Genomic DNA, 23,141 nt, shown 5'->3' on the forward strand with positions numbered 1-23,141 from the left:
GCGAAAATACAGTAAACACATTCTCATATAATCTGCCGCTGTATGAATGTTGAATGTTTGCACTGTTAAACTGCCTGCCACGCTGCACAAATACCACATTGTAAAATAACAGAGGCGTCCATCTTGGCTCCGGAACCGACTCGGTTTCCTCAGACCTCTGTCCATGTGTGGGCTGAAAACTGCAAATGCGTTTCCATTCATTTGTTTACTGTCACACTAAATGTGTCATTACAGAGTGACCGTGTGGCACTAGCTGTATATCATACCACGTCTTTGTTATCATCGGTACCATCGTGTTGTCAAAATACAAGACAGAAATTTCTGGAAAGGTGAAAAGCTTCCCTTTTGGTTGTAGCTGAGCTTCACTAGAGGGCAGAAAAAGTCATTTGACTCATAGGAATCCATTAAAAATTGTTCTTATTTCACCCAGGACCATTAAAGAAAAAATTCACCAAATACAATTTTTGGGTTCTAGTACATTGAGGTGTCTCACACTTTCATTCTATGAGTGAGATTCAGGAAGAATCAGCAGATCTAAAGTCATGCGTTTGTACTCATCTGTTTGTTTGTTTCTGTCTGTTTCTTCAGAATATGTCGGAGTACAGCTCACTGTTGAGTGACCTGTCTGACAACATCACTAATGAAGACCTGGAGCAGCTGAAATCAGCCTGTAAGGAGGACATCTCTGAAGATCAGAGCAACTCCATCACCTCCTCCAGAGACTGGTTCACCTACCTGGAGAAGAATGACAAACTGACACAAGGTGAGAGAGAGAAAGAGAATCCTAAACCTGAGGTTACGTGATAAAAATCAAAAAAAGTTTTCATGTTAAAGGATTAATTTGATCACCCCCATGTCATCCAAGATGTTTACAGTTTTCTTTGTTCAGTCCAGAGGAAGTTACGTTTTTTTGAGGAAGGCATTCCATGATTTTTCTCCATATAGTGTACCTCAACAGTTTCAGTGCAGCTTCAAGGGGCTCTGAACGATCCCAACTGAGGCAATGGGGGTCTTGTTTAGCGAAACCATCAGCATTTTCACCAAAAATAAAAAATATGTACTTTTAGGCCACAACTTCTTGTCTTGCACTAGCTGTGTGATGCCCCAGCGTGACGTATTACATAATCACGTCGAGAGGTCACGCATGGCGTATGTGAAACTACCGCTCTAGTGTTTACAAGTATGGAGAAAGAGGTGCGTTCTGACGTTGTTAAATGTGGAATGACATTAATTAATGTCTTTGTTTGAGTTTATTGTTTAAAATGGTCCACAAGTGTGCGTTTCACATACGTAACACGTGTGACCTTTCCTCCACATGATCACGTTATATGTAAGGTCGCACTGGCGAATCTAGGGATGGGACGATTATCGATTTCACGATTAACCACAATAAAATGTCCTGACAATTAGTATTATCGTTTAAAATTTAATTATCACAACCGTGTTTGATTGCCGTGATTTTAAAAACTTGCGGTAAATCCTGTCCAGCCACAATCAGTTTGACGCAGGCGCGCACATGCAACATAGTTTTTTGCACAAGAAGGCATTTAAGGGATAATGTATTGTATTCATTAAACTTTTTAGACCATTTTTTTTACCACAGAAATAATTTCAGGGACATGAAATATTAAATTTAGATTTTTAAAAATAAACCTTTTTAAAAAAAAAAATGTTTTCATTGTGTGCATCAGTTCTTTTTGAACAAGTCCATCTCATTTTAACAAAACCATGATAATATTGATAACCGTGATAACTTTTCTCAACTATAATTATGATATGAAATATTCATACCGTCCCATCCCTAGGCAAATCACATGGCTAGTGCAAGTTGTGGTTAAAAAAAATACATATATATTTTTTTGGGGTGAACATGACAATGGTTTTGCTGGATAGGACCCTTATGTCTTGGTTGGACTTGTTTGGAGCCCTTAACGTTGAAACTGTAAACTGTTGAGATCCACTAAACTCCTAGCCTGGTCCAACCAGACTCTCGTACATTCATTTCATTTGTACAGAGAGTCTGGCCACTCTCCATTGCAAAGCGTTACTTCCGTTAAGGAGGGTCCATTGCTGAAGTTTAAAACTATTGGATCTGCCCAGAGTCACTCAGGATCTGCCAAAGCCAATCGCTAACGTGTGGTCGTGACGTATATCATGCACCGAAACCGTCTGGAAACAACAAGTCAGAATAATCAAACAAACAAAACTTAGCAAACCTGGTTCTTGCTCCGGCTTTAACTTCTGTATATTCGGCAGTTTTGCACCAACGGAGCGAATAGCTTTTCTCACGTCTTTCTCCGCTGCCATTACTGAACTACAACTCAAACTGACGCACGACCTAAACGTCATCGTTCTTAGCCACCCCCATCTGTTTGCTGATTGGTCCTGCAGATTTTTGCAGGAGAAAACGAAACTCTACAGAGCAATCCCAGACGTACTGCTGAAGCGAAATGAAAATTAAGCGGAAGCACGACGGAGGGCGGAGCCAGGCTACTAAACTCCACTATATGGAGAAAAAACCTATAATGTTTTCCTCAAAAAACTTAAATTCTACTCGACTAAACATAAACATCTTGTATGACATGGGGGTGAGTAAATATTGGGATTTTTTATGACAGTGGAACAATCTTTTAAGGCCTTTTCACACTGGTCACATATGTTCAGCAATTAAAAAATTAAGAAATTTACACCAGGCGTGATTATTTGTACTGCAAAAGAATTTTTTTATTTAATCAGTGTATCAATTTTTGAAAATTACATGGGTTTGTATTAGGGGTGGGCCGATCCAATACTTGGGATCGGAAATTGGGCCAATCCGGACCTTTTTTGCTGGATCAGGTATCGGACTAATGAGGCCGATCCAAAACTGATAATGTGCGTTACTACTGTCATGCTATAGAAATGTCAGACTATTATAAAAGCACCATAAACATTTTTAAACACTATATTCAAAGTCTTCCTAATGTATTCGACAGCTTTATGCAAAAAACAAATGCAAATATGAAGATATTTAAGATCACAAAAACTAAATGGCGTGGTGAAGTTGATTCACTGGAGTAGAGGTGAATTAAATGCAGAAAAACTAGGATCAGATCCGGATCGGCCGATACTCAATTAAGGGTATCAAAATTGGATCGGTATGGAAAAAGTGGATTTGCATTGTTAGCTGAACTAACCTGTTTATCGTTCAAAATAGTTGTACACCCATGACAGTCTTTACTCTTCTAATTCTTGTCGTTTATGTGACTGTGTGTCACGCAGATGACTTAACTTACATCGAGCACATCTTTGAGATCTCAAGGCGACCTGACCTCCTGACCCGGGTCATTGAGTACCGCACGACCGTGCTGAAGATCTCTGAAGACGATGAGATTGACACCAAACTTACACGCATCCCTTCGGCCAAGAAATACAAGGGTACGAATTCGGTTCTCATCCAAAACATGACTCATTATGATCTCTAGAATGAAAAAAAGTGTTTTATCTGGATGCAATACAACTGAATGGCTATTCTCTCTTTTAAAAATATTCTTCTTACTCTCCTGTTTCAGATATCATTCGCCAGCCATCAGAAGATGAGATTATCAAACTGGCCCCTCCGCCAAAAAAAGCATGAGGTTAAAGTTTATGTCTTCTGCTCCCTGGCACTTCATCATGCCCGTCGTCATCACTAAACCACACCCACTGCCGCGCCCACTCCATCATCCACAGTGCAGAAGCCAAGCAGCCAATCAGATTGCCAAGATGCTTTACAGCTACATGCCCAAGCCACGGAGGCACACAAATTATGGAAAATTGGGATGAAAGAGAAGCCATGGACAAACAGACAAAAGTACAGTTGAATTTGTTAAGTGAAGGGGTCCATGTTGTGTGTGTGTGTGTGTTGAATGAAAATGTTGTGTTTATTCACGCTTGTTTGAGAGAGAGAGAAAGAGAGATTTGGTTTAAAGAAGTTGGTCAGACCAACATGATGAGAAGTTTGTCGTTTCTTCACGTGCCACAGGGCTAAATGGTGTGAATCTAGTAAAGATAACGCATTTAGATGCTCCATAAGCCACACTGACTATATAGCTAGTAATGTGGGTAGACCTGAGGTCAGTACATTCCCTTTAAAAAGGATAAACTAAAAAAAAAAGAGTCTGAATTTTGAATTAATCTCTGAATTTGTGCGATTGCCACATAGAAAGCCAATATTTGCCTTCATTAGATATCTAATGCATTATTTCAGGGTATGCAATTACCTACATACAGTAGATAAATTAATATTGCTTTTATATTTCTGCATTTCCTAATCATAGAAAAGATAGTTTATTATATTCAGGATCAGTTATAGACAAATATCATTATAAATGAAGGTTGTTATAGATGTCTGTCTCGAGGGTAAAATTAGGCGATACCTCCTACACCATAAATCAGTATAGCAAAAATATCCACAGAAAAAATTAGCTAAAAAGTATGTTTATATTAACTTTCTAGCTCCATGCAGTATTTGCATTAGTAAATAGAAGGCATATATTTTTTATTAAAACTAAAACTGTGAATTATTTCAATGTCTCAGAATGCCATTATGTGAAACATCAGGACGCCGTTTTCAGTGTATAGTCTATAGAGGGGACGCAAAACTACGACTGAAATAAAAAAATATATTTAAAATAGGTAAAACATATAAATGTACATCTACAGCACTCTACATGGCCAAAAATCTGTATGCATCTCTGATTGTTAAAGTATATCAGAGATCCAAACAGTGCATCATTTTATAGTTTCTTTTTTTCATTTGTACCTTTGTTTCTTTATCGTAAAAGTGTATTTTAATAAGCAAGTAAAGGATATAAACATCCATCGTCATGCATTTTAACGCAGCAGGATCATGCTGTGGTTCTAAATATGAATATTAATGACTGTTTGAACTCGAAATGTGCTTGATCACTGTGCGTCACATAGCTCAGCCTTAGACTGTTGTTTTCACTTTATAAATTTGACTGCGCATGACAGCAGCATGCATCGTTCAGTTACTGTATCGTCTGTGACTCCAAATGATGTTTTGTTAGATTGACGAAGAGATGCGGACGGGCAACGTTACTTCTATCCCTTACTTTGAAATGAAAGTCTGTAACATTTAGATGTACATTAAATGTAGAGATCATAGGAGTAAAATGGTCTTGCAACATCTAAAAGTTAATGTTGCCACTTTTTAAATAAATCCCAAAATTAAAAGGTACTTAACCTCAAGTCATTGCAAAACTGTTTGAGTATATCAGTGAAAGTGAATGGGGATTGGAGATGTAAATCATACAAACTACTACTCTAATATTTTCTGTGAAGCTCCTTTACTATAGAATTAATATCAATGTTGTTCTTCACACAAGGCCGCAGGTCACTATTCACTTTCATTATATACTGTTTAACTTCTGTGTCTTGAAATGACGTGAGGCTGAGTAAATGATGAATTCTGAAACTTATTTTAACACTGTACAACAAGTCAAAAAAGATCCCCTCACTTTGAAAACAGATTGTACATTATATTTATTCTAGAGCGGTTTTGTTTTTATGTTGTTGTTGTATTGATGTTTCTCGATTGTGTATAGTTATCATCTTGTGATTTTTGCTGTGTGTGACATTGTGACTGTGGTAATGTTCCTGAAATAGTTTGTCTCCCTGGACAAAACTCTTTAAAATCGCTCTCATAAGATAAACCATCACCAGTCTTTTCTTTTTATACGTTCGGTCGATTTGTTCAGTGATGTTATGGTTGTTTATGTTTGTTATTATCTTGTGTTTATCAGGAATTCAGCACCTGAATCCTCTGCTATAGGTCAGCTCTCTATATATAGCTCAGTGCTTCCCAATCCTGGTCCTCGGGTACCCCCTTCCAGAAAGTTTTAAATGTCTCTTTATTTAAAACACTTAAATGGTAAACATGTCTCACTAACAAGCTGGTGAGTGAAATCAGATGTGTTAAATAACATTCTGGGAGTGTGTCCTCGAGGACCAGGATTGCGAAACACTCCTATAGCTCGTTTTGCCGTACAATTTCCCCAAATCCGAAACTAAGGGCTTGGTATGTCCTCGTATCACGGTGGTTTTTCTTTAAGCAGGTGCTCATATAGTATTGTCTGTATTAGGGGGCTGTTTTAAGCACTGTGCTTTGCGTTTACAGTAATTTCATTGGGTGGTCTTTTGAAATCCCTCCACCGGAGCATTCAAGAAGCCATAAGGCATACTTATTCACCCATACTAATATGAATTTTCTCATCTGCAAGAAAATAAGAAACTTTTTTCTTCACAATATCTTGATATTTCCTCTATGCAGAGAATATTTGGCACTGTGCATGCATGTGTGTCGCCTCTTTCGCTTGGAGACACATTTTGTCATTATTAACCACTATGTGCAATCCTCCACACTATTCTGTGTTCGGCCAAAACAAAATGGTGTGAAGACATATAATCTGTCATTTGATTGTCAAATTGGATGTCACGGTATTAAAAACATATCAGCCTTGATGATGCTGCAAAAGCAAGAAAATGCTGAAGATTCGTCATTATTGGCATAATAGAAACACTGAATCTCTAGTGTTTAGTTTAATACGAGCAGAAACGCACTGCGATCTAATGAAAACTGAAGATAAACGAAACATTAATATCATGAAAACTGTCAAGAAATGTCTGGGTCACATTTCACCCCAACACCAAGAGAAAACACGAAATGAAGTTTTGCATAACGCACAGAAGCATGTTTAGGATTTTTGACGTCACGGTAAAATTCTTAGAAACCGAATGTGATGTGAAATGAATTATTCAACATGTAAGCTACTTAGATTGTAAAGTACAGTTGTAAGAGTGGTGTTATTTTTTGGTTCACGGGGTAAGAATGACGTTTAAAGACATCACATTAGATGTGTGGTAAAGCAGGCGTGACTTTCTACGCAAAATGTTTTCTGGGGTGAAATGTGACCTACGCATTTCCATGTGAGAATAATTAGTTGTAATGAATTAAAAGTTTGTTCTGTACTTAAGTTGTACATATAAAGTATATTGTGGATTTATACGAGCGTGTTTTATTATGAATTAATTTATTCAATGCAACTGTATGTTGTTTTGGTGTATTGAAGTATGTTTACTAACTGGATACGGGGAACACATCTAATATTTTAAACGTGCTCATTGTAATGTAAGACAGGAGGCTCAATTTTTTTATATTGACTTTCGAAAACATCATAATTTCCATGTCATTTCTTTGTCTTTTTACATTTCAATGCTTCAGATGCTTGTTCTCTTAGTAAAAATATGGCCGTTCTGAACGTGTTCGTAAAGCCTTGTCATGTTGTGAAACGTTTGTATCGTAAATGCAAGAAAACCTTTAAAGATCACTCATTTTTCAGGTTGTGACAATGAGGAGGGCAGTTTTGCGTAAAGATTATCTCACAAAACATGATTGATGTTTGATACAGGGAATATAGATTGTAAATGGCCGTTCGCATTATAAAGATAAATATAACATTAACTATAATGATAACATTATTAGCGTCCACACCACCGGACTATGCTACTCGTGCAAATCATGGCATTAAGTAATACTGCATATTTCCTTTAATAAAAACGTTAGGAATTGTTCACGTCATTAAATTTACAAATATGCTGTTTTTGTTGCATTTACAGCAGCTATAACCAGCAGATGATCTCAACACATTGTGTTTCATGTATCTCTAAACAGTGAATCTAGTTAGTGTAAATCTAATATCTTACCTTTTGGTGTAATAGTCAGTGTAGTACAATAAAACATTATGAAGTAAATTTCACTGCAACAGCGCTAGACACCTGAGGTAATTTTATGCTATGGACCTCAGCTTCTCCACAGCACCTATCAGTTCAAATGTGCGTGCACTTTAGATTCAAATAAATTTGATTTATCATTCATCAGTTGGAAAAACGCACAGAAAGTGATCCCAAATGATACCATTCATTGTATTGAACTCCGCTTTTTTATAGTTATCATTATAATGTGAACTGCCCTTAAGAGTTATGATGGTGTTAAAATATGGTTTGGTGTGAAGATTGAATGGATTGTAGTACAGTGTGTTAGTAAATCTAATGATATCTGATATATTAACCACAAAAATAATACAGTGAAAAACGATTACTGTAATTATGCGGTAAGGAAAATCATCTTTAAGGACACCATTTATTTTTTAAATGCAACAAATTCTGCCATAACTTACAGCTGTAATATGCAAATTAAATATTTTTGTTATATTACAGTAATGTGATTTCTTCGTATTACAGTAGGTTACTGTTGTTTTTAACGTGTTAGGACCCTAATGTCACAATGCCAAAAATACGATTGGTCTAAAAAGTTGGTTTTAGAGTGAAAATGCATAACCAGGACAGTATCAGTTTATATGTAAAAGATGTTCTTTCTTATCCAGATATTTATGTGGAAATATTCATGTGGAATATGATGATAAATTAAACATTATAGTTCAGTCGATGTTCCCACAGAAATGGGCAGATCATTTAATAATGAACTTATTTAGTGACACAAACATGCATGAGTCTGTGATTGAATGGGGTTTGCATTGTGTGTTGTGTACAGTAGAGGTAGAGAGCTGCAGGTTGGTTGTGTGTTGTAGGTTCTTCTGGAAAGGCAGTTGTGTGGTGACATTGATGAACTGGATTTGGGTAAATTAGTTTTAGACAGAAGGATTTGTTTTGTGATTTATATTCTTTATAGTCATAGATGTCAACTGGATTTACACAAACAGATAAATTAATGAACAGAAATAAAACATCATTGGTTGGGGTAGCACCGTGCTTATTTATTGACTTGTTCTTTCTTTCTTTTTTTACTACATGAATTTCTCTTAATTAAAACTACACTTTGACATATTCTGCTTTGCAGATTGTTCCTGTTGATAAAACCTCTGTGTGTTATTTTTCCTCTTTGATCCTGTCAGCGTTTCTTCAGTATTGTTTTTCTTTGTCTTATGTTGTAATAAAAGCTATAAAAGCTCAATATGGAAATATGTTTGTTAAATATTACATGCAGTGTGGCTTCTCTCTCAGAGTACATTAGGCTGAACAGAAATGATGCCATTTTGTCATTGTGCTTAAATATATAAATATTATATTGTATATTAAAATATATTTGCTAACCTACTGAGCTGCATGAAAGTCTGTTTTTTAACACACTTAAAGTTGTTTTTGTTTGGGCTATTCTCTTTGTTCTGAACAGAGATGCACACTACTGTATATAACATCATTAAGGCCTACAGTATTTGAAATAGTACACAGAACATTTAAACATTATTAGACACTAATTTATTGCATTCAATTTATTGCATCAGGGTTAAACTCATTTATTATAGCACTGAAGTAATGATTATCAGGTGTCATTAGGTTTCCATCCAAACCTGAAGTGTATCTTTTTAAAATTGGCAAAAAATAAAGATTAGAAGCGTTTTCATCAAGTTGTTCAAGCGAATGAAGGTGAAACCAACAGTGAATAAAACAAGGCACACGAAAATGAAGACGGGACTGCATTTAGTTACGATTGGGCAAGTTATAAATTTACTAGCAGTGCTTGTAATTGCCAAACTGAATGCTGTGCACACAAAAACAAATTTTTGATTCATGCACATAGTTGCCAAGTCCGCTTATAATACGCGACTTTCGGCTTCTTATTTTAGCAAGTTGCGTTAAAAAAAATCACGGGTTGCGGTTTTTTGGGCTTATTTAAAGAAATAAGGTTGCTTGTTATGAAAATCTGTTTTCTTTACATTTATGGTTGGCGTTTTCTCAATATCCAATACATTGATTGACACTGTCTGCTCACAGCTAATATACAGTAAGTGCTGTGGAGTAATTCGTAAAAATATCCCACCGGATTCGCCCCTTCTCCCACTCATTGGAGAAAAGTCACCTTCACTGCGCAGGCAGCGCGCTCGCGAGAGCTAATAACTCTTCAAAACTGTAATTAAACTAACGTTATGATAGTTAAGAGGAGACAGCTGAGTAGATGATGGACAGTGTAATGGATGGACACCTTTTGTAAGGTAAATATGTCACTTTTACCATGTTTTGTAATGTATGAATGCATATGTAATATATAAAACAAGTAGTCTACTAATACTAAAAGAAGATATAAAGTTATATGGTTAAAATGTATTTTATTAAGCTAAATATGTTACAGCTCCCATTGATGCTCTTATCTTTATCTCCTGTGTAGAAGATTTTGCTAAATAACGTGTTTATCCTTTTGGAGAGGTTTCCGTTTAACATGTTGCAGGCTCATTTATTGGTATTAAATAATATATAATGCTGAAACTAAATAATATTATGTTGGGCTTGTTTTTGAAGCTGCAGTAGCGTATTTGTCTCGCGAGAGTTGGCAACTGTGTTCATGCATTAGCAGTAAGGGCATTACGACAATTTCAAGCCCCATACAGGTATATTGGAAGACGATACAGCTAGACAATCCGTTACATGGGTTTAATCTTCGCTACATCAGAATAAATTCTGCAAATGCGTTTCCATCTCCCATTATTCACATTTACACTTTTTCGCATAAAGCCCGGAATACTCTGCAGGATTTTTTCTGACACTGTCAGAAATCTATTGTAGGCTATCTTCGGACGCAAGACCTAGAAAACAGCCGTCTTTGAGCCTCTCATACTTAGGACCACCGATGAAAAGCCACGATCACAGAAATCGCGACGATTGTTTCATGATGGCAATCTTTCGTCTGGGACAGCCAATAATCGTGCAGTGTATCCCGGGCTTTATTCACAAACCACCTCAAGTCAGCGTAAAAACTTTGTTTTTTGCACATTACGGGATTTTTATTCGAAATAGGGCTGCTCAATTATGGGAAAAATACTAATCCCGATTATTTAACACGATTAGGCCTCCTTAATGACTGCGGTGCCTTCAGAAGTGCCTTTTAAATACATCGGTCCTGCGGAACGTGATTCATATTTTTTGCTATTGAAATTTGCAAAAATCGAAAAACGATTAATTGCACATGACCACTTCAAAATGAGAATAAAATGTGTTTATTGGAAACCCAGCTGTTGTAAAACGGTCAGGTGTCTTTAATTCTTCTATAATCAGTCCTGATGCTTTGTTTTGTAGCTCCGTGCAGTTATTTATTCATTTGCAAAAACTTTAAACCAATTAACAAATTTATTAAAAATAAAAATTAATTTATCAGTCTCCAAAAACGTTAGTACACTATCTGTACCAACAACGAGTGTATATGCCCTGATACAGTTATATTAATGCAAAACATCAAAAATGTGTTAATGTTTCTTTGTGTTTTTACCCCAATATACATACACCCCTGTACAGTATTTCTTCATCCCATATATCCAGTTTATGTAGAAAGTGGTGAATGTTCACCATGTTATAAGATTAAATTTGATGATGATTTATATAAAACTAATGTCAAGAATTTGAGTGAAAGCCATGTTTCCAGGATTAAGTAGAGTGTCCGAACCTTTGACCGGTCATTACTTACGTGAATATCTGATGTTTCAGTAACAACAGTTCTGTAAATGATGCATACTTTATTTATTCAATACATCACTTTCTGGCAAATTGACTATAAAAATTGTATACAATAACTATAGTCATTAGTTGTTTATTATATACATTTTACATCTTGACAAAAGTAAAAGAAAAAAAGTGCAACTGAAGTCCACCCCAAAGTGACGTCCGTTTTAACATTTCAACCCTGAGCTATTAAACAAACCTGGCAAAAGCTCTTTTTTTATATTGTTAGAAAGACATTACAAGCTCTGACTGGATCCAAATTTACTTTTCCAAGTCTCTCATGTTTAACACAGGACATTCTCATAAATTATTAGACAGATCATATTTAATATTCTCACTTTAATTTTTTGCATCAAAACATCAAACCTTTTGACCAAAGTGTCTTAGCAGTGCAAGACTGAATACTGACTTTAAACACACACAGGTGTGAGGGCTTTGGCAACTCACGAGTGTGAAGGCAGCAGTGCAAATTATCCGTTAGTCGTCGTCTTCATCATCATCTTCCTCCTCCACCTCATCATCATCATCATCTTCCTCGGGTGTGTACTCTTCATCAGCAGTCTCTGCTCCTGTGCTGAGGTTTTCCTCTTCCTCACTCCTCATCTCTTCTTCATCGTCTACCTCACTGCCGCTGTCATTGTAATCATCCTCAAAGCTTTCTTCCTCATCCTCGTCCACACCGTCTGCTCCCTCAAAATGACCTTCAATATGGAATCAAAAGATATATAATGTTAATCATGTCAAACACACGTTAACATCGGTTAGTGATCAGGTGACGGGTAGACTCACAGATTGTACTGATGAGAGTGGAGGCCTGCAGACGTAATTCAGCGATAAACTCCGTCATCTTCCCTTCAACGGTCTCATAGAGCGGCTCTGTGTCGACTGTGGGCTCATCGGGGAAGAACAGAGGTGTTCTTAACAGCCTCCGGTACCTAGAAATATATTCACAATTTTATTACCAAATAAGCAGCGCGCACTGCAGGCAGAAATCCAAACTCGTACCTTTTCTCAGATGAATTATATTCCTAAAATAAAAACAAAATAAAGAGAAAGCCTTAGCTTGCGATGCATACAATAATTATACTGTCATTTACGTGACACGAGCTGGTGAAAGATACCTTAATGAACTGAAAAGGATCGTTCTCCTGTAGAAGTCTGTCGAGCCCCGAGTGAACCCCCTGCAGGCGAGTATGATCTTGAGCGATTCGGCTCAGGTTCTGTTGTACTCCAGATCCCTGCTCAACTTCATGTGTGTGAACGCAATCACGCATGGAAGACAGAAACGCATCCAACTGCGCAATGGAGGTCTCTCGGAAAGCTTCTAGATGCCCCTCTGTATCATCCAGATAGGCCTGAAGCAGAACAGAGGTTTCTACATTTACTGAAGGAATCTATCCACAACAAAATTGCCTTCTGACTCAATTGGACAGATTCTAAAATACCTGATAGATGATGGACATATGTATCTCAAATAATTTGAGGGTGCCTAAATCATAGGGTCATTTTTGGGAGGCTTACCCTCTCATTTTCCAACTAGATTTATCCGCTTTCCCCAATGTGCATTATTTTACAGAAGGCACTTTTGTACTGGATAAAATGCGTGATTCCGATTAAGAAGCACACCATTTTTAAATGGTGAACTTTACCTTGTTCTGACGCTCAATCTCTTTTTGTTCCTGACGGATTTTTTCCACCTTTACGATTTTTCTGTTCACCTTGTGCATCTGAATGTCAACACAAACCTACAGCAGACAATAGGAGGAGTAATAAAGAGATTACAGATGAAAAACAACAACACACACTATTTACAAGTTTTTCTTCTTCACACCAGACACGAATAAATGGTGCTATACGCACGTAGTTGGACACTTGAACATTTTGAGTTAACATTTTGAGTTTTGTCCCATTCGCGCATGAATTTCAGACGCGCTTAACGCTTCATTTGTATCTGGTGTGAACGCACCATTACAACTGCATAAGTTGAGAAGAGACTTGTCAGGAGCAGCTGGGGTTAGGTGTCTTGCTCAAGGACACCTTGACACTTACCCCCCAGTCACATTAGCTACAAGCGACAGAGACAGAGCGACAGGCTACCATTCATTTTCAATGGAAGTGGCCGTTGGCCAGCTACAAGCGACGAGCTCGCCGCTGCGCGAGCACGGCGGGACCAAAATAGACAAGCAGGCTATTTTATGCAAATGCTGAGCGATGCGAGAAAGCGACTGCCAATCAGAGTGAAGAAGCAGCATGACGTAGGTCTGTGGTCGAGTCTGAGAAAATAATTCAAGATGGCAGAAAATGCGTATTTATGTATATATCTGATAAGTTTGGCATTTTACCTCATATATTTTGTTACTTTTATCGAGAAATAAATACGTTTAAATCCAAAAACACTGTTCTTGTAACTTAACACCTCTAAAGTGACTTTCGATACCGCTTTGAGAAACTAGCCAAGGAATGCCCATCAAGCGAGTGCGTGTCGCTTTTGTAGCTAATGTGACTGTAGGGTTAGTCAGGTGGAACCGAGGATTTATAGACAACCTACATGAACCACTCAACCACTGCTGCCCCAAGGTAACTAGTTTGTAAATAACGAAAACAGTTTTTAGAAAACAATGACAAGGGACATGAATGAGTGAATCAAGCAAAAAAACCTTTAAGAACTGAATGCAAGGACAGCGAGATGTGGACCTGGTCGTACACCGACTCTTACCTTGAGATCTCTCATGGTGTTCTTTAACGTTTTGATTATATGTCCATTGTGAGTTCCCTCTATGGTGCAGGCATTGCACAAGAAGAGCCGCTCGTCCACGCAGTAGTACTTGAACATCTCATCATGCTCCACACACTTTCGTTTTCTCATATCTTTCAGCGGCTCCACCAGAGGATGCTCTCGAAACGCTGGGAGCTCCAGGTGAGGCTGAACGTGCTTCGCGCACATAGACACTTCACATTTTAGGCAGGTTTTAACAGCCTTGGGATCCTTCTCACCGTCCTCCTTTGGGCAGTAGTCGCAGCGCACCTCGGCGTGGGTGTGAGGCGGGCCGCTCCGGCTGTGGCGGTCCGATTGGGGGCGCCGGCGGAAGCTGTCGGCGATGTTAGCCAGTTTAAAATTTTTCTGCCAGCTGGCGGAGCTGCGGTGACTCTGCCTGCACTCAGGACATCTCAACCGGCCGTGGTCCGATCGGCTTTTGAGTCTGCGCAGGCAAGGAAGACAGAAGTTATGGCCACAAGGCAGCAGGTGGGGGTCACGGTAAAGGTCCAAACACACGGGACACGTCAGCTCCTCCTCCAGGATGCTGCTGTCTCCTCCAGATGTTGCCATGATGGGCAGATCAAACACGTTAATGTGGACAGCTCTGTTATGAAACATCATAAACACATAAAATGGCCAGTTATGACTGAGGTTATGGTTAAGAAGTATGGTTGACCTTCTGCATACATCACATTATAACACTAAGCACATTATATCTACAGCACATTTTTTTACATGGATGTGGCTGGTTGGATCAACATCAGAGTACAAACAAAAGTACAGTAATTACAGATTGTCTTATGTGTTACCGAAACTGATCTCATAGGCTGTTTCTCAATATGCGTTCTTCAGCAATCTTGTGGCCTCATGTTCTCGCTCTACATCATCATTAACGAAGTTCAATTCCAATTCTCAAGAACGCAAGTACAGAGGATGCATGAAAATACCCGGCTGTGTTCTTGATATCGAGGATGCATTGAGTGCAGATGCGCGCTGAACTCGCTTTACGAACCAGAAGTCATTGCGGCAAAACAATGGCGGAGGTCAGGTGACCAACAGGAAGATCGCACACATCTCAATTTTCACAAGTGCGTTCTGTGTTCTCGCGACCTTCTGAGTTCGTTCTTCCGAGGTCGCCTTGCAAGATAGATCTCCACGAGAATGCAAGTCCCTTCTTTGCGTTCTTGGAATTGAGAAACAGACAGTTTTCTCATTTGTTCTTTAATATGAAATCAGTCCTTCCGGAACATCTAACGTCAGTCGAATCTTTCACATAGGAAGTTTTAAGACATTTTCAGTTGCCTAAGGATCCTTTCAAATATACATTGATGTTATTTCTGCTACACTGGATATCATTTGTTTTATCTCCAAGAATGTTTCTTAAGTTTTTTATTTCTTTTGTCATCTCTGACTCTTTGCTCAAGTTTGCTGTTTTCCTGTTTGTGTGTTTTGTATATTTTGTTTTAGTTATTTGATGCTGTAAAGCTTGTTGGTCTACTTCGGTGGTTTGACTAGTTGCTAAACTGATCTCTTGAACAAATGCCTCATCGAAAATAACAAATGTTTTGGTTTCGTAGGTAATCTATGTGTTGTTGTTTTGCTTGTCATATAAATAAACTAAGTTTAAAGTACTTTGTTGTTATTTATTCTTAGCGGAGTTTACCGGAAGTTACGTGCGGACCGTGACAGACGCTTGTTTATGTTGTTACTGCTGAAACGTCTATATAGGTTTATATTGTGTTTAATAATTATGTATATATAAATACACACACATGTATGTAAAAAATAAATAGAATGCCTGTATTAAATAGATAAAATATTCAGACTTATATATATATATATATATATATATATATATATATAAATAATATAAATTATATATAAATATAAAAATGTATATACACATGTAAATACTTCTTAGATATATATACGCGTACATAATTATAATACACATATGTAAACACATTTTTTACGATTACTTTCGATTAATTGTTATGCAGTCCTAACGTTAACATTGATTAATTGATAGTCGTGGCTGTAAAGGTTTTTAAGTACCGGTATTCCATTTAATCATAACGACGACACATGATAGGACAATGTGTTATAAACACAGGCGTCGATTATTAACTCAACGGCACAGTAACACAATCAAATCAACACTTAAACATGCCGAAATTAAAAATAAAGCCGCAAAAACATATCCACAAACAAACGACATACACAATGATCTTACTTCAGTCAGTTATATTTAGTGTTGTCGTTACAGTTACAGGGCAGGAAAAGATAAATAACTTAAAACTTACAAATAAATTATTTAATAAACAGCATTTACAAGTAACGTAATCAAACGAATGTAAATTAACCACAACTTACCCCTAACAGAATGGTCAAAGCGGAGTATCGCGTGTATTCTTATCGTAAGAAAATCAAAAGTGAAAGTGACAAGTGTGATGTCACCGGCGCTGCCTGCTGACTCAGCGTGTATCTTAGCAACCGTCATGCGTGGGCGGGGGGCTAGCGGCCTGGATTCCGCATCTGATTGGTCACGGCTAATAAATAGTTTACGTTTTTCCTTTTAATAACATTGTTTTTTCCTTTTCATAACTTACTTTAAATGTAAACGTTTCTAGCAAAAGCCAGGTGTAAACTAAAGTCACGTGAGACGCAACATTTTCTCAGCACTGTTAAAAGAATTTGCTGCAACAATCCGGAACACAAAACGCAGCATGTGTCGACTGCCTGTCAAAATAAAAGTTTTAACATACAAACGATTGAAAACACACGGGCTAAATTAGACACACACTGACAAATAATGAGTAATTTTCTTTCTGATTATGTCTCACAAGCAAACCAAAACAGCAAAACAATGAGAGGCGCACAATAAATTTAGTGGCCTTTTAACTCCTTATTCATCATGAGTTACGTTACATTGTTCTGCTGTTCTCATGTGTTCCAGTAACTTATTGAACTCAAACAAACACATGTTATAACTAAAACAAACAGTAACCAACGCTGACTGAAGTCTATGTTGTGTATAATCTCAGGGCAGTCTATACCTGCACGCAGCTTACTTTTTTTGTTGTTGTTTTATAAAGTCCGAATTCCTACCTGCTAACTTTCATCACACATACAGTACATACATGTGTTTTAATGTCTGTGTTGCCCTGGCAGCTGTTTAACGCACTTGAAGACATTCATTTTAAGAAACAGCATTTTAACAAACAGCATTTTAATAACCGCATACATGTGGCACTCACATGGAAGAACTCTTCAGAAATGCACCTCTGTGATCATGGATCGATCATTTGGATTTTGCGATTTAAAGAAGCGCATTAATTAACTGCACTATGACGCACTTCCGCAAACCTAACGGTAAGATTAATGCCACACATTTTATATTTAACACACCATAGGCTTGTTAAACGAGTTAAGCGAACGCACCTTATATCATGAAAACGTATTACTGATTAAAGATAATCAAGCTCTTGTGCGGAAGCTCTTTTACATCTGCTGCAGTGATTTATTGCGTCGACCAATCAGGAGCGCCGATTAGTGTCATGTGATTTGATGGATACGGAATCAGAGTGGAAACGCTCGACTTCATGAGGTGATGCGCTACTGCGCAGACCGATTAGCATATGACATCAAGGTACCGCGAGAGTATGTAATAATATACGGAAGCAGTCGACTCTCGCGGTACATTGTTGATGTCATAAGTTGATCGTTCTGCGCAGCGCCGCATGAATTCAAATACGATTAGCGTTTTTGCGTCATCGTGAGGGTACGAAATGCGTAATTTGAAATTAGCTTGTGTTTAATTTGTCAGTGCGTTCATCTGAATCGTTTTAATAGTTTAACGTTAAATGTCATGATGGTTATGGCAGAAAGGAGAGCGCGTGTTTTCCACGACCGGGTGAAAGTTTTGCTGGAGGTTCTGCTGTTGGAAATCACAAAGGCGTATAGAGAGAGTTTGTGCCTGACACAATGTAAGTGTCTGTCTGTGTTTGTCTGTCTGTTTATATTTGCCAGGTTCAAACTAACAAAGTAAAATATCAAAACAGCTAACATGTAAAGACATAAAAAGCCAGGGGTCTTCAAACTTTTTGTGAGAAAGGGCTACCACAACGGATAAAACAATCTGGAGGACTACTTTTTTAATATTGTCTACTCAAAACTTTGTTTTACTTGATATGTTTTATCTTTATATTGTTTAAAATGTTAACATACATCAAAGAAGCCAAGCTTATATAAAATATATAATAAACAAATCATAAAATTGAGGCTATCAATAGAATGTGCTTTGGTGAGCAACCTGGTGCCCACTGGTTTAGGGCAGTGGTTCTCAAACTGGGGGCCCTGAGATGGTGCCAGTGGGGGCCCCAGTTTAATAACATTTTTTTTAATCCGTTAATTTATCATAAATTCTGTGTAATTAAACCTCAGCAAAATATGTAAGTCTACTTAACCAACACCACTATGTTTTATAATTTAGTATGTTTTGTTTAATTCAACTTTTAAGTTTTGACATGTTTTATTTAAGAATTTTTCTTAGGGGGGCATAAAGGGATGCACCATACACAAGGAGGGCAGCACGCCAAAAAAAAAAAACTAAGAACCACTGGGTTAGGGGAAATATAAAGTCTATAATGGTCAGACCTATAGACCTCTTCAAGGTTTGTAAACATTGAATGACTATCGGGTGCGCGCGCAGCATGGGGTCAAACTGTTCATACCATCCAGGCTTTATAATTTAATCTAACAGGGCTTAAAAATGATTTTCAAAGCCCACGACGCAAGTAGGCATTTTTGACGATACCGAATAATACACAACTCAATCTGCTGTAATGATTTTTCTGACCCCGATATGCGCAGTGGGAACAGCCTTTGATTGTGAACTGTGAAGGGGTCTTTAGTGTGTATAGAGTGAGTTTTTATGCCATTTTAAAATGGTAAAACACAAATAAGATATGTGAGAACAAAGACTTGCAATCTTGCAAGTAAAACAAATAAATGATTTAAGTTTAATTTTACGAATATGTCTGTCACTTATCATTTTGAATTATTTTTTTAACTTACTGACACCACAGCACATTTTTATCTATTACCTGTTCTTTTGATTTACAAAATAAGCAAGACTTGGTTTTGGTTTAACCTGATGGTCTGTCTTACTTCAGATTTAGCAGGTGTGTTATTACACCAAACACAGACAGTGAGTGGACATTTACTGATTCACAACATTTTCATGATGTTATTAAAACCTTAAGCTGGTGACAATTAGAAATCCATATCTAGCCTTCTTGTGAAGACAATACAGCATCAACATGATATTAAACAACATGAAATGTAATGTAGAATGAAATAAATATATATATATATATATAACTAATAAACTGAATAATTATATAAAACAGTAAAGGATACGAAAATAAAATACAACACAGTTTAATGTCTATATTCTTGGGTCATCTCTCAAATACACACACAAACCATCATTCAGATTAACTTTTCTAATGTATGTACGTCTGTAGTATGGCCCTATTTACATCAGTATAGTAAAATAAAAATATAATACAAAGTATACAGATAAAAAATAACCAACATTAATAAAGAGTATGATATTTTAGGATTAGTTTAAACTAACTGTGGCATTAAATTTTTGGCACAATGACAAACTATTACAAAGTCAGAATGAAGTTCATTGCATGCAGGTAATGTAAGAATAACATTACAAGTTGTTGCCTGTTGACGTTTAACAAATGCAATGATTTGCACAGATTTATTACAGAGAGTATAGTAAACAACAGAAATATGGGTGCATTATGAAATAATAATGAAAAGATGACTTTTGATTTTGATAATCGTACACATTTTGATTTACAGGTGAGAAATGTTCCTTCAATAATCCACAAGAGGACATTGAGGTAAAGTTTCATTGTTTTGTTCCTTTTGAGTTTTGACAGCAAATTTAAGTTTTTGTTTGTTTTGCACCAAATTACTTCATAAAGATTTGTGTTTAGCTCATTTTCAGTAAGATTTATAATCCTCATTCAGTAACACCAGAAAAACTATTTTAACCAAACTTATGGCAGCTGACTGATGACATACCTGATAACTACTGTTTAACCTGCTCAGAATATGCATTTAGGTGAGATAATAAAAAAAGTCTAAAAATTATGATGGGGGGGGGTCAAGGCTTTGACTACCACAGACGACTACAGTTTAATTAGCAAATACCAAAATTTGTTTACACAGTAGCAAGCTAGCTAGCCAGTAAATCAGATATCTAAATGTAAGCTTGCACTATTAAGGTAACTTTAATAATATTTTAATATTTATTTTGCTTTTGTGTTACTCAATGAAATAATCAATTACTACTTACAATTTCTACGTCCAATTAAATCAGTCAAGATGTCATTTAAAAATTTGTATTACCTTGCATTCATGTCTGCTTATGACCACACAAAATGTTTATTTGTGTTTCTATGTAACATATACATTTCCAAATGATTCCCATAAATTCCTGTTAAGTTTCCAATTTGGAATATTTTTAAAATTCCCCAGATTAAGTTCCCAATTAAGTAATCGTCCCTTTTGTAACCCTAATTGTAGTTAGTTTGTGTAGTGGTATATTTTTATATTAATTGCAAAATCACTGCACAAAGTCCAGCCCAGATCTAGCTTTAATAGTTGTGTGTTAGGCATTATACAGTAAATAAGATACTCAGATTGTTTTAACATGTTAGGGGTGCAGAGGACGAGCAGGATCAGAAGAGTCACAGTCATTTGCAGATCAGCTATACAGAGACACAGTATCTCCACTGCAGACAATGTTCATTGACGTTCAGGGAGTAATGGAGGCTGCACTGAACCAATCAGAGACCCCAAAAGATCTCCGTTCATTTTCAGTTCAGTCTCAGTCAGAAGAGAGAGAAATCCAACTGTCCACTCTAGAAGAAAAGGTTAATATAACTATATTACCAGCCAATGACTCTGACATTTCAAGCATGCTCATTGGAAAGTTGGAAGAGGAGGAATCCTGTCTGACTGTTGATCAGCAAGACGCACCAGACACAGATGAAGACAAACTCACACTGGACATTAAACTTGAGATTAAAGACACATCTGTAACAGAAGATGAAGATGTGAGACTGTTTGTACTGAAGGAAGATAATGTGGAAGAGGAAATTCAAGCATTTCGAATTTCAGGAGCCGATACGGAAGCTGAGAGTTTAGTGGAAGGTGAAATTGAAGTGAAGCGTGGGGAGATTGAGGACTGTAAACCGCTGGAGTCGGACCGGATCAGATCTTCTGATGCACATCTAGAGCTGTCTTGTTTGTCATCTTGTGTCCAGAAACCGGCGTCGTCTTTGTTCGAGCTCAAACCCTGCTCTGTAAAGCTCCAAAAGGTCAAAATACTTCAGAAAGCCAGCAGTCAGTCTAGATTGTTCCATGTTTGTAGCGTCTGTACCAAAATCTTCCTATACAAGAAACGTCTGAGACGACACCTGCGTTTACACACGGGCGAGAGACCTCACAGCTGCTCGCTCTGTCCCAAAGCCTTTATCCTACGGAAGACCCTTCGTAAACATGAGAGGATACACTTCAAGAGACCGTACAGCTGCACGCAGTGTGGTAATCGATACAGACACTGGAAAAAACTCAGAATTCATTGGCGCTCCCATGCCGGAGAGAGTCCGTTTGTGTGTTCCCACTGTGGAAAACGCTGCAGGACCCTGAAAATCCTCGATCGGCACCTTACTAACAATAACCATGACTGACCGACTAATCGTGACCGATCATTTGTTTGTTGTGAAGGTTTACACTAGCAGTGTATTTTGTGTCTGTGAATACTGTAGTATTTTATTATTTTTTGTTTGTACTAAAAGCAAATAATGTAAAGTTTGGGTTGTATCAGTTATGTTGTGTGATCTTTAAATCACAAATAGTGACCTGCAGGAGTATAAATGGTATTCTGTTTTTGCAAATACATTCTGTATCGTGGACAAGGAAATCTACAATATTATTTCTGGTTTCATTTTCAAGGAGTGAAAATCACGTAATGGTCATAGATTTCTTAAAAACGGTATTCATAGGTAGAGAAAATTACAGTATTATGCTGAAATAAAGTTCATCATTGTTCAACATATACTATATGTTACTTGTTCCATTTCAGTCGGTCGCTATGACGTCATGCACTTATAATAGTACCTAAAGATGTCCGGGTCCGCAAGTATGCTTTTCCCTCAGTGAGCCTGCTTGCACAAACACTCTGCAAAGTCAGGTAGGACAAGGAGCTTGTCCTACTAGTGGCTCTGTAGTAGTACTGGCCCACCAGGACATGGTTCCCCGAACTTCAGCTCCTTGTGAAAGCCCCCCTGGAGTGGATTCCCCTTAGGAAGGTCCTTCTGTCTCAGGGAGGGAGCACAGTATGGTGCGGAGGTTCTAAGTGGCTTACCCCAGGAGGTAGCTAACACAATGGGCCCTATTTTAACGATCTAAGCGCATTGTCTAAAGCGCACAGCGCAACGTCTAAATGGGCGTGTCCGAATCCACTTTTGCTAATTTAACGACGGGAAAAATCGTTTTTGCGCCGAGCGCATGGTCGAAAAGGGTAGGTCCTATTGTAATGGGAGTATTTTGGGCGTAACGTGCAGTAAACCAATGAGAGTCACAGCTCTCATTCCCTTTAAAAGCAAGTTGCGCTGGCGCTATGTCTAATCCCTATTTAGATGACGGACTTTGTAAACTGAAAAACTAAACGGAGGTAGAAGATCCCCAGTTTAAGATTAATGTTAAATAATTGTGTTGTTTTTCACTTATATTGAAATTGTTA

General features: G+C 37.5%; 3 protein-coding genes across 5 annotated transcripts in view; 2 read left to right on the top strand and 1 right to left on the bottom strand.

Annotated features, from left to right (window-relative positions):
- The window catches only part of pea15 (proliferation and apoptosis adaptor protein 15), a 28,434-nt gene extending 19,278 nt beyond the window's left edge, over positions 1 to 9,156 (top strand). Inside the window, exons 2-4 of the mRNA XM_055167173.2 lie at positions 589 to 763; positions 3,262 to 3,417; positions 3,552 to 9,156. Of these exons, the coding sequence (XP_055023148.1) occupies positions 592 to 763; positions 3,262 to 3,417; positions 3,552 to 3,616 (393 nt within the window). The 5' untranslated portion in view covers positions 589 to 591 and the 3' untranslated portion in view covers positions 3,617 to 9,156. The remainder of the gene's footprint in view (positions 1 to 588; positions 764 to 3,261; positions 3,418 to 3,551) is intronic.
- Positions 9,157 to 11,544: 2,388 nt separating this feature from the next.
- On the bottom strand, positions 11,545 to 17,868 carry LOC129455840 (E3 ubiquitin/ISG15 ligase TRIM25). Of its 3 annotated transcripts, none has more exons than XM_055220822.2 (7): positions 17,750 to 17,868; positions 14,267 to 14,912; positions 13,200 to 13,295; positions 12,672 to 12,905; positions 12,556 to 12,578; positions 12,340 to 12,485; positions 11,545 to 12,251 (listed from the first exon to the last, which is right to left on the bottom strand). In XM_055220822.2, the coding sequence occupies exons 2-7, from the start codon at positions 14,876 to 14,878 to the stop codon at positions 12,028 to 12,030; spliced, it is 1,335 nt and encodes a 444-aa protein (XP_055076797.2). In that variant the 5' UTR covers positions 14,879 to 14,912; positions 17,750 to 17,868; the 3' UTR covers positions 11,545 to 12,027. The 3 variants fall into 3 exon arrangements, with proteins under 3 accessions (XP_055076797.2, XP_055076681.2, XP_055076740.2); XM_055220706.2 differs by lacking the exon at positions 17,750 to 17,868 and adding an exon at positions 17,566 to 17,743; XM_055220765.2 differs by lacking the exon at positions 17,750 to 17,868 and adding an exon at positions 16,682 to 16,907.
- Positions 17,869 to 18,008: 140 nt separating this feature from the next.
- Positions 18,009 to 22,537, top strand: LOC129413853 (uncharacterized). The gene is made up of 3 exons (XM_055167686.2): positions 18,009 to 18,294; positions 20,189 to 20,229; positions 21,052 to 22,537. Exons 1-3 carry the CDS (start codon positions 18,177 to 18,179, stop codon positions 22,084 to 22,086), a joined length of 1,194 nt encoding a protein of 397 aa, XP_055023661.2. The 5' UTR covers positions 18,009 to 18,176; the 3' UTR covers positions 22,087 to 22,537.
- Positions 22,538 to 23,141: the final 604 nt, after the last annotated feature.

Source organism: Misgurnus anguillicaudatus, chromosome 21 (genome assembly GCF_027580225.2).
Source record: "Misgurnus anguillicaudatus chromosome 21, ASM2758022v2, whole genome shotgun sequence".
Taxonomy (NCBI): Eukaryota; Metazoa; Chordata; class Actinopteri; order Cypriniformes; family Cobitidae; genus Misgurnus; species Misgurnus anguillicaudatus.

Bases quoted from the DNA above. Each gene is read 5' to 3' on its own strand.
- LOC129455840 (XM_055220822.2), bottom strand. From the start codon at position 14,878: ATGGCAACATCTGGAGGAGACAGCAGCATCCTGGAGGAGGAGCTGACG. The intron at 12,486-12,555 runs GTACGAGTTTGG...ATATATTTCTAG, and splicing joins TATAATTCATCTGAGAAAAG to GTACCGGAGGCTGTTAAGAA. The intron at 12,252-12,339 runs GTGAGTCTACCC...TCCATATTGAAG, and splicing joins CACTCTCATCAGTACAATCT to GTCATTTTGAGGGAGCAGAC.
- LOC129413853 (XM_055167686.2), top strand. From the start codon at position 18,177: ATGATGGTTATGGCAGAAAGGAGAGCGCGTGTTTTCCACGACCGGGTG. The intron at 18,295-20,188 runs GTAAGTGTCTGT...TTTGATTTACAG, and splicing joins GAGTTTGTGCCTGACACAAT to GTGAGAAATGTTCCTTCAAT. The intron at 20,230-21,051 runs GTAAAGTTTCAT...TTAACATGTTAG, and splicing joins ATCCACAAGAGGACATTGAG to GGGTGCAGAGGACGAGCAGG.